The sequence below is a fragment of the Bubalus bubalis genome, chromosome 1, assembly GCF_019923935.1.
Source record: "Bubalus bubalis isolate 160015118507 breed Murrah chromosome 1, NDDB_SH_1, whole genome shotgun sequence".
NCBI classification, from domain to species: Eukaryota; Metazoa; Chordata; class Mammalia; order Artiodactyla; family Bovidae; genus Bubalus; species Bubalus bubalis.
The window spans coordinates 25,366,066-25,377,303 of record NC_059157.1 but is presented as its reverse complement, the minus strand read 5'-3'; the positions used below and the strand labels follow the sequence as shown (position 1 = coordinate 25,377,303).

Genomic DNA, 11,238 nt, shown 5'->3' with positions numbered 1-11,238 from the left:
ATTTAACTAGTGGTACAAAACCAAAGTTTGAAGTTTTAAATGCATGTGTATCCAGCTCCTTCACCTCAATGACTTTGGATCTGACAAATATGCACTGGGCAGTTCCACATGCAATTTTCAGGGTCTCAAAAACACATCAAGAAGCAACACCATTTTCCATTTATTTGTTTTTATAATTCAAATGTGAACAATCAAAAAAATTTAGTCTGAAAGCAAATGCAACTACGAATAGGGAGGTATTCTTAGACTGGATAAGGATCCCAGAGGTCACCTGTCATTTATGACCCTATTACAGATATTCATTTTCTGTTTGTGATATCCATAAGAACATGGACCATCTCTTTTCAGCCTACTTGGATTTATTCTTAATCCCTAGATTCACAATTAGATTATGTTATTATATTAAGTTGCTTAAAAGTTCACAAACTTAGCACACAATTTTAAATTTCCATGCAGATAGAAGGTTATATCATGTGTTATCTGAGTAAAGATAAACATTAAAGAGAACCTGGGTAGGGGGCGGTGTGTGTGTGTTCCTAACCTAACCTTGATTATGTAAAGAAAATCCCCCATCTAAATGATAAAAGAAACGAGTAATGCTTGTACATTTTATTAGTGTTTTAAAATTAGTGAGTTAAACTGTCAAAAGCTTTGATTTTCCTTTCATGTGTGTCTGGGCAGGTCTAAGCCTCGGGTAACGCCCTTTTTCCTTCTCCCTCTCTTACCTTTTTTTTTTGCACCTGTCCACTGCAGGCTCCCAGCAGCTCCCAAGGGGTCCAATTCTCTCCTTTCCTTTTCCTCCTTCTACCCATCCCCTCCTCCCTGCTTCCCTGCTCCAAGTTTCCCTCCCCCCCGCACCCCTCCTTTCCCTTCTTCAATCTACCTGCCAAGTTGGGCTCCTTTCAGCAGCGATCTATCACTGCAAAGGAGCTCACATCAAAGGCGATAGCACGGCCGCAGCCGCACGGCATCACGGTTGTTCCAGAGACGACCGCAAAGAGGGGCCTTGACTGCGCCTCCCCGAAGTTGCTGGCCAGCTCTGGCCAATAGTGGGAATGATTTATTTTTTATTTTTTTTTTTTTTTGCGACTGCCACTGATAGAGAGCCGTCAAGGGCCCCTTCTGGTCACTTCCGAAGAGCAAAAACGTGTTGAGAGGAGGCCGGTTTAAGATTTCAAACGGAAACCTCCCCAGCGCGCATGAAAGGACTTGATTAGCATATGTCAAGAGGACCCGCATATATACTGTGTGTATGTACACAGGACTCTGATCTGATCAGTTTGCGGAGTTGGAGCCCCAGCCCCCAGCCCCAGCCTTAGTATTGGCAGCGGCAGCCTATAGATGTTTCTGCAAGGCCAGCAGCCGGCTCCCACCTACCCCGGGAGAGAAGATCGCTCCAAGACAGTGAAAGCGTCCCTGCTCTCAGTGCAAAGCCCATCCTGCGACCTCACGGGAGTAACCGGGCCTTAACTTTTTTTTTTTTTTTTTTGGCGCTTGTTTGGCCATCATTTTTTCTCATCCAACTCCCCATCCCCGCTACCGTTTTGCTTGTGGGGTGGGGGTGTCTTTTGTTTTCCGGATCTTCCGCCTCGCCCTCTGGCCGCTCCATGGCTCCCTTAGCCGAAGTCGGGGGCTTCCTGGGAGGCCTGGAGGGCCTGGGCCAGCAGGTGGGCTCGCACTTCCTGCTGCCTCCTGCCGGGGAGCGGCCGCCTCTGCTGGGCGAGCGCCGAGGCGCGGCGGAGCGAGGAGCCCGCGGGGGCCCCGGGGCGGCGGAGCTGGCGCACCTGCACGGCTTCCTGCGCCGCCGGCAGCTCTACTGCCGCACCGGCTTCCACCTGCAGATCCTGCCCGACGGCAGCGTGCAGGGCACCCGGCAGGACCACAGCCTCTTCGGTACGTAAGGGCGCCCGCATCCCGTGCTCCTCCCTGCTCGCCTGCTGAGTGACTCCGGCTTGCGCGGGGCCGGGAGCCCCAGAGACCCTTTGGGTGCCAAGTGCGGGCTGGGACTTACGGGACCCCAGGATTTTGCCTGTCCGCCGGCCTCTGCGATCGCCGGCAGGCCTGCTGCTCCAGACGCTGGAGGGGGCGGGAGGGGAGAGGGAGGTGCTCCTCCCGCACCTGGCTGCCTGGGACGCAGAGCCCTGGACTCGGAGCCACATCTTTCCCGCACTTCTTACCTCGCAGTTTTTAAATTTATTTTTAATCCCTATTATTTTCTCCTGAGCCCCCCACGTTTTCCCCAGTAACTGTCCACTTAACAAAAGTTAACAACAGAAAGCCTTCCGCTTCTTTCGACCGGCCTTACAGCCAGGCAGTTGATGATGCTTTTATGGTTACTGCTCAAAAATAAGAAGCGAGCTTTTACTTGTCTACCTAGAGCACCACACATGTTGAGCAGGTAACAGATTAACTCTCCATGGGCACCGTCGCTCCTGTCAGGCTCACCTGCTTGCAGTTCTCTGCGCTGTTAAAGTTTGGTGAGAAACAAACAAACAAAAAGCTTATCGGGCTACAGAGCATGCCCAGTCCCTTAACCAAGATCCTCTTTAGAAATTATGAAATCCTGAAGCAAAGATCTTGGTATTGACCATAGGTAAGAGGAAGTAGGGAAGCGAAAGAAGACATGGGTGGGAACACAAAGAAACATGTTTCTAAATACCTCCAACAGTGCCTGGGAGCAGAAGGAGTTAAAAGAAAGGAAAAAAAAAAAAAAATCCCAATGATTGTTAAGGCAGATTGCTAAGAGACTAGATTGGGAAACCATAAAGTCTCTACTGCAATTCCTCCTTACTTAGCTATGTGACTAGCATGTGCTCTAACCAGTGAGCCTGAGTTTTCTTTTCTTGTCTGTACAATGATGGGGTTAAATCAGGTGATTCTTTTTAAGATGCTCTCGTGCTCTAACAGCCCAGGATCTTTCCTCTACTGTGGAAGTGTTCATCATATTCGAGTTAACTGGCTAACACTCTTGAAGGATTTTGATCATCCAACTTGGAACTTCACTAGATAGAATCATTATACCTCTTTTTAAAGACTCCGTTTACCTGTCAGCAGCAATGTGAAAGGGCCTACCTAACACAGGGTCAGTTTTCCTTCTCGCTTCCTTAGCAGTGGAATTCTCTGAGTCTTATCTCTGAAGGGCCCTCTCTTGTTCTCATCCCTTGTTCTTATTTGGCTTTCTCTTTTTGACTTGAAGTCCTCATTAAAACTTTGGAAAAGTGTAAATCTCAGTTTGAGGGGGCATTTGTAACCCTAGATGTGGAAATGAGCATGTGGTGGTCATTTGGTAGCACTTAAAGGCTTAGAAAATTAACTTTTTAAACCCCACATGTTTGCAACTTCCACTGATCTCTTCCAAATTCCCACTGACTATGAGTCCAGAGTGTCATGACCCAGTGGCCAACCTTGGGGTCACTTTCAGAAAGTGGTTTCTAAATTGAAGAGACTGAAATTCCACATCTAAAGAACTTTGCTGACACCAGGTGGCTCAGTTCCCTCGTCTTGAGTAATTACTGAACTTCACGTGTTACAGAAAAACCTTCCAGCTACCAGAAAGATTTGGAAATGAGGGCAAATGTGTTAATGCCTATAAGTAGAACAGGTAGAAGTTAAGCTTAGGTAATAGTCAGGCTCCCCCACCCCCCAGCCCCTCTGATATACAGTGGTGGTAGTGGTGATGTTACTAAGTTCAACTCTTGTGACCCCATGGACTGTAGCCTTCGAGACTCCTCTGTTCATTAGATTTTCCAGGCAAGAATACTGGAGTGGGTTGCCATTTCCTTCTCCAGGGCATCTTCCCGACCCAGGGATCGAACCTGTCTCCTGCTTGGCAGGTGGATTCTTTACTGCTGAGCCACCAGGGAGGTCCATGTGATACATGGTATAACTTTGGAAATTCTACTTTTAAGATACTTGTAATTTAACTATGTCAAGTAGTTCTTCTACTTTGTGTCTTTTTATAAGACTGACTCTATGGGAAGGAATTAGTAAATATTTGCCAACTTGATAACATTCATTAAACTGGTATTTTATTCCATTCTTTAAGATACAGATGTTGCCTATCAGAATGACCATCTTAGTGGAAATTTTGTTTTTGCTAAAATTTTGTATGCTTATTTAGTAATTGCAAAAATATGACTTGGACTGATTTTTGTACTGGGTTAAGTCACTCTAAGGTGCAGGGGTACTTATAGGAACAAAATATTTACTGTTACACAAAGGAAGGATAACCCAGATTAGTATGGTAGCTTAAATGAGTAACAAGCTCTAGAGTACATTACAGTGCATCCCAGTGGCATTTGATAGCTAAAGCACCATAATTTACCACAAGGAAGTGTAGATGAGAAGGAAGTATATATTCAGCATGCATGTGTCATATTGAATGGACTTCCCAGGAGGCTCAGTGGTAAAGAGTCCACCTGCTAATGCAGAAGTGAGTTTGATCCCTGGGTCAGGAAGATCTTCTGGAAAAGAAAATGGCAACCCAATCCAGTATTTTTGCCTGGGAAATCCCATGGACAGAGGAGACTGGCAGGCTGCAGGCCATGGGGTCACAGAAGAGTCAGGCATGACTTAGCAACTAAACAACAACATCAACAGCAATATTATATGATTCTCTTTGTCTTTGCCTTCTTTTCTTAGTTCTTCAATGATTAACTATGAAATTATTTATTCTCTCTAAAATTTATTTCTTTGTCATCAAAGTAAGAATTCTGAAAATGCTTAAGGTGTACTATTTGAGATGTTAAAGTAGATAACATTTTTGATTATTTATACTAATTTGACCATGATTAAATAAAAAATTCACAATACTGTGTTTTAAAATTTTAAAACCACATCAATAGAATAAAAACAAAAAGTCCCAGTGAGGCTTAAAAAATTCCCTATCTGAGTTAGCTCTGTATTTATAACAGAGTTTTTCTGCACAGTAGTGTAGTAGAAAGATTTTACCTAATACGTAAACATGGAATCATTACTTTAAAAAAAAGTTTAGCCTGAGATCAAACATATTCCTTTAAAGGCTTTTCCTTTCTTCTCCCCTATTCTCCATAGATTTGTCTGATGTGGTTGCATTGTGGGTTGACTCACCTGTTTATTATGATTTTTTAAAAGGCTAGCTTTGAAAATGATACCAGAAAGACAAAGTACCTCCAAGTCTTTTTATGGGACACTGGGCATTAGAAAATCTATCTAAAATCTGTGATTACCTCTAAAGGAAAGTTTTTCATGTCTACTCTTTGTTAAGGAATTAGCTTAGTTGCCACCTCATATTATAAATAAGAAAGACTTGTCAAATCTCATTTAAGAATCAAATGATTACAAATTACTGTGTGGTATACTATTTCCTTGTGGAGAAAAAGGATCAGAATTTAAAAGTGTGGCTAAAATCTTTAAGAGGAACATGAAAAGCACATAACCTTTTTCCCATCAGCTCCCATGAGAAACCACAAAATTATTTCGACCTTGTTATATGTATATGAGGCTTTGCATATCGTTTAATGAAGTTGAAGCTATTGAATATAATTATTCTAAGAATATTTGTAATTGCTTGTCTTTCTAAAATTAACATGTTTTTTGACAAGATAGCAGCATTATTTTAAGATTAGACTTAAAGTGCAGGTGGTTTACGATTTAGTTGTGAGAAAAATGAATACATTATAAGATCTGTTTTATAATTAATTTATATGGAAACGAAACTTTTATTGTACTTGAAAACTAGTTCTACTATGCTGTCTAATCAGTTAATCAGTTCCTGTTCTTTGAAAGACAAGAGTGTCTTAATGTAAATCAGATACCTAAAGAGAGTTAAGTTACAAGTGAGCCACAGTACACTTTCAATTTGAATGTAATATTCATTACAACTTCAAGTAATTATACATTGTAAGTATATCCTGGATGAAATTCCATCAATGTGTCTTTTTCTACCAGTCATGTTTAGGGTCTTTATTTTTGTTTCTAATAGGGATCACTGATGAGCTTGGTAGTAAGTTTAATTTTCCTCTACTTCCTACCTCTCTATCAGTTATCATAATGGCTATCCTCTGGGGTCTGTGTCTTCCTACTATATATCTTTTCTCCTCTGGGCCTTGGGCAAGCTGCTTACAGGAAATTTGGCAGTATATTGTTGCTGTTAGATCCTTGTTAGGTCTAGTGTTCTACATGATCTCCTAATAGTTTGAAAGAGCTCCTTTGAGCTCTTAAGAATCTATGTTTAGAGCTTAAGCATCTATGTTTCTGCCAATGAATGAATTAGGATCTGGGCAGAACAGAGCCCTTCATATAAGCAAATAGCCAGATTTTGTATTTTCCCTTGGCCTTAGTAATATCATGTGTCCAAACAGAAACTTGTAGTACAATAAATCAAGAAATGACTTAAGAGCAAGAGTTAGGCTAAATGGTACACATTTATACTGTCATGGATCTTAAGACAAGGTGAAGGGGTGAAGGTAGAAAGCTATTGAGGAAGGCAGTTCCAAGCATAAAAAGTCTGTCTATATACTTTTTCAGCAAAGAGTCTAAAGAGAAGAACAAGACAAAGACACTAGTCCAAAGGTTAGTGTGTGCCAAGGAAAAGAATGATGCAAAGGGAAGCATTAAGGGTTTTATTTGTTGTTGTTGTTTTTGTTTATAGTGTATTAATAGTGTTGAGTGGAGAGTTTTTTTTGTACTAATTTACCTGTTTGTTGTTGTTTAGTTGCTCAATTCTAGAAAGTTTCTGAAAGTGAAATCTATTTGCATGTTAAATTCTTGGTATTTAGCTATCATATTTCATGAATTATAAAATCATTTAACTTTTGGAACCATAAAATTTATCTTTAAGAATCATGGGATGAGAAACAGCATATTATATAATCTATAATTTTTGAAACTACTTTCTTGAAGCAGTGTTCCAAAGTATAAACACTGAATTAGGACTCAGAAGATATGACTCCAAGTATCTGTTCTGTTAATTACAAATATCATTATCTTTAGGCAAACCTCAGTTTCTTTGTATGTAAAATGGAATAATAATATCTTCCATACTTATTTTAGGAGGTTGTTTTTGAGGACCAGATGGGAAAGTAAAAGTAGAAGCCCTTTATAAACTACTAAATACTAATGCATCCATATAAAGTATATTGGCTGCTGCTAGAAAAAAATTTACTTAGTTCATACTAAGCAAAAGCAAAGCAAAACAATTAACAGGACATGGTTATAATTAGTGGAATCAAGGAGGACCAAGAACATCTCTATTATATACTAATTTATGGTAATAATAGCTTCCATTTATTGGTTGCCTAAAAATGTTAGTCCTTACCACTCTCCTGTAAGGAAGCATTTCACCCTTTTATGTATGAAGACATTGAAGTACAAAAAAGACAAATGACTTATGTACTCAGTAAGTTACTAAACTGGATTCAAACCCTGGTTAGTTTTGTTTAAGGTTTTATACCTTTAACGCTATATCACAATGAACAATTTTTTCTTTTTTTAGTTTTTTTATCTATAAAATGGGAGTTTCATCATAATGACAATTGTACAGCACTTTTCAGTTTATGAAGGACTTCCACACATAGTATTTTATTTAGCAATTTGATCTACTACTCTTTGGAAGATTTTCATTAGTTGTATGTTCTTTAATAAATGCAAATCATTGTTTTGTTTATAAATTCAGGTATCCTGGAATTCATCAGTGTGGCAGTGGGACTTGTCAGTATTAGAGGTGTGGACAGTGGTCTTTACCTTGGAATGAATGACAAAGGAGAACTATATGGATCAGTACGTATTTTTTTAAAAAATTACTGTAATTCATTAAATAATGACTATCCATTTTTTAAGTAAAATAGCTACCAATAATGCATATCAGAAGAAATATATAAATATACATACTTAAGTAGAAATGAAAAATCTTTATCTTGATAAATTTCCATATGTTTATACTGTAGTATAGCATTAATAACTCACTTCTACTTCTTAAACCCTAAACCTTTATTGCTTTTAGTTCACTAGTTCTTTCTGCCCATTATCCTGGGACCAGAGATAGGAAAATGAGAGCAGTTTCTTCTTGCCTTGTTAGATTCTTTACATTCATTTAATATAAATTTTCTCTGCCCATTACTACCTTCGTAGGTAGGTAATTATATATCACTGACTTGCTGACCTTTGCAATATAGGAAATGATTTAATGAAATCTTAGGATACTGTAAACAACAACAGACAATGGCAATACACTAGTTGGGCCATATCTGATGTCTTCATAATTATAGTAGCTGTGCTCTTGGAGTTGCATTGGGAAGTTTTTAAGCTCATCACTGGGGATAAGTGCACACATTTGTAGGTCTACCATAAATATTTTAAATATGGAAATACTTTAAAATTTTTAAACTTTTCAGGTTAATATTTCATCAGTGTAAGATTTTTTTCTTTTCTTTTTTAAACGACAAAACAGCAACAACACAAGAATTAGAATAACAGGATAATATAAAGTTCAATCTGCAGTATGATGTAGATCTTTATCTTTCATGGTAACATTATTTATTTGCTCACAGTTGCTTATAATTGATATAATTTTAAGAAAATTGTTACAGTGTAAATGTGTGCCACTCTCTCCCATCATCTCACATGAAATTCCTTCTTAACGTCTCAATTTCTGTAGCTATTTCCAAAGAGAATTTAGCTTTTATGGTTTATCAGATGACACTATTGGGTACTTTCTTTTTTCTTAAAATCTCAACTGAGACCACAATGTACAGTTAGAATCTTAATATACACTGAGGAAAATGGGTTATCATATTTCAGTAAATGGTATTCCACTTAATATCTATCGTTTTAACGGTAAAACTTGCCCTTCCTGGGCTTTATGTCAGCTCAGAAGAAGGATAAAGAATGCATTTTGTAATCTCGTAAGAGTAGAATCACAACTGAAAGAGAAAAACATGCACGTGGTGGCTCAGATGGCAGAGAATCTGCCTGCAGTGCAGGAGACCTGGGCTCCATCCTTGGGTCAGGAAGATCTCCTGGAGAAGAGAATGGATAGCCACTCCAGTGTTCTTGCCTGGAGAATGCCATGGACAGAGAAGCCTGCTGGGTTACAGTCCATGGGGTTGCAAAGAGGCAGACACAACTGAGCGACTAACACTTTCACTTCAGTCTTCCCTCTTCATGTATGTGTCAGATTTTAAAAAAAGCAACTGTAGTCAGTGTCTTGGGACAATATGCAGTCCATCTTGAAATGACAAGAAATTACCGGGCTTTTACTACATTTGGTGCATTTACCGAATAGTAATATCCAGACCCAAGTTAATCATGGGTATTGTATAATTAAATAATTAATTCCTAAAGGGAGGATATATGATTTGGAGTGGTGATCTTGAATTAGGAATTTGAATGTTAGCAATGTTGAATTTAGCAATTTGAATGTTAGCAACATCTTGAAATGTTTCAAGATGATAGTAGAGATTTGCTGTGTAGAACTTTGGCATCTAATGATGGAACAAGATAAACTACAAGTCTGTTTGATGGTTAAGGTGTGGGAATTGAGATAAAATGAAGCATGGTCAAATTTAGAATATTTATTAAGTATTGGGTTGGCCAAAAAGTTCATTTGTGTTTGCTGTAACAGCTTATGGAAAAACCAAATGAACTTTTTGGCCAACCCAATATTTGGCAATAAAATTGAAAATTGACATTCAACTTAAAGTTCTTTGAATTAAATAAACTGCTGGATAGAGTCACCTGGGAGAAAGAGTTTCAGGTAACATGAGAACTAGAACAGAACAAAGCAGAAACAGTTTATCCTTTCTCCTTCTTTGACAAGGATATAATTATAGACAAAGAAATAAAAATATAAAAGTTGAGATTTTTCTAAGGAAATTTTCTTAGAAATATCATTTTTGATGGTAGCTATCTTCTGTCTTGTAGGAGAAACTGACTTCTGAATGCATCTTTAGGGAGCAATTTGAAGAAAACTGGTATAATACCTATTCATCGAACATATATAAACACGGAGACACTGGCCGCAGGTATTTTGTGGCACTTAACAAAGATGGAACTCCAAGAGACGGTGCCAGGTCCAAAAGACATCAGAAATTTACACATTTCCTGCCTAGACCAGTGGATCCAGAAAGAGTTCCTGAGCTGTACAAGGACCTACTTATGTACAGTTGAAGGGGGTTGGTGTCTTTACTGAAGAACCAAACTACAACTATTCCTTCTTGTTTCTGTTCTCATCATAAAATAGGAGCCCAGGACAACATTCAGAATGTTATGGAGTCTGTTTTCCACTGGGATACTGACTTTGGAAAGAATATTGAGAACAAGAAACAAAAAATATTTTCACTTGAAGTAGGTCAAGATCTCTTTTTACAAGTGGATTTAGTTTCCTCGGGTACACAGCTCAGTCCTCACTCATAGATTGAAGCTGAAAATCTGTTCAACTGTGATCCTGGGAATTCAGCCTAGTTTGCTGCTGGTGCCTCACCTCTCTGGAGTATGTTTACTTTGAAGGTTACATTACACATAGATACTTCATGTTGAAGAGATGGATCGACATAGTTGGCCAAGATTATTGCTATATAAATTCTAAGAACCTTCTAGGATTTTGCAGGTGATGACATTATATGTAAAAAGTTGGGGTGAAACATGGACTAGGAAACAGGCCACAGCAAGATGGACTGTTTTTTTAAAGGATGGACCTATTTATACATTTTCAGTTGGCAAATATTTATTATATATATTTATTTATTAAAGAGTATATTTTTTACTGGTATATGAAGATAATACGAAGAGGAAAAAAAAAACAACCAAAATTTCTTTATCGTACCATTCTTTCTTGTGATGTCTTTGGCCGTCAAGAAGACTTTGTTATTGCTACACATTAAGCATAGAATAAGATCCTGAATTTCTTTTAAAAAATGAAGTATAGCACAGATTATATATTTTTTGCAATCAGTTGCCTTCAAAATGTAACATTGGTTTCTTTGGCCTAGAAAAATTCTGTATCAATTTGTATTGAATTCAACACACATTCAAAAAGGGAATTAAACACTGATATTTTAATGTTTTGGTGTCATTCCTTTTGAGGTGAAGTTATTCTACGTATATAACATATTTTTATGGTGACATAATTCTAAGTTCCTGAGAAAAATGTTATATTTAGCAAACTTCTAATGTTGAAAATTACTGGACATTATAAATCAGCTATGCTTACTTATTTTCTTGACTTAGTGTGGCAAAGCTCATTTCTTTTCATTCACTGTG

General features: G+C 38.4%; 1 protein-coding gene across 2 annotated transcripts; it reads left to right on the top strand.

Moving 5' to 3' along the window:
- The first annotated feature begins 831 nt into the window (after positions 1-831).
- Positions 832-11,034, top strand: FGF20 (fibroblast growth factor 20). Of its 2 annotated transcripts, XM_044937982.2 has the most exons (4): positions 832-1,893; positions 7,655-7,758; positions 9,901-10,001; positions 10,220-11,034. In XM_044937982.2, exons 1-4 carry the CDS (start codon positions 1,608-1,610, stop codon positions 10,272-10,274), a joined length of 546 nt encoding a protein of 181 aa, XP_044793917.2. In that variant the 5' UTR covers positions 832-1,607; the 3' UTR covers positions 10,275-11,034. The 2 variants fall into 2 exon arrangements, with proteins under 2 accessions (XP_044793917.2, XP_006080221.1); XM_006080159.4 differs by having other exon boundaries at positions 851-1,893; positions 9,901-11,034.
- Positions 11,035-11,238: the final 204 nt, after the last annotated feature.

Coding starts and splice junctions, on each gene's coding strand:
- FGF20 (XM_006080159.4), top strand. CDS start 1,608: ATGGCTCCCTTAGCCGAAGTCGGGGGCTTCCTGGGAGGCCTGGAGGGC. Junction 1,894..7,654: donor GCAGGACCACAGCCTCTTCG/GTACGTAAGGGC, acceptor TTATAAATTCAG/GTATCCTGGAATTCATCAGT. Junction 7,759..9,900: donor AAGGAGAACTATATGGATCA/GTACGTATTTTT, acceptor TCTGTCTTGTAG/GAGAAACTGACTTCTGAATG.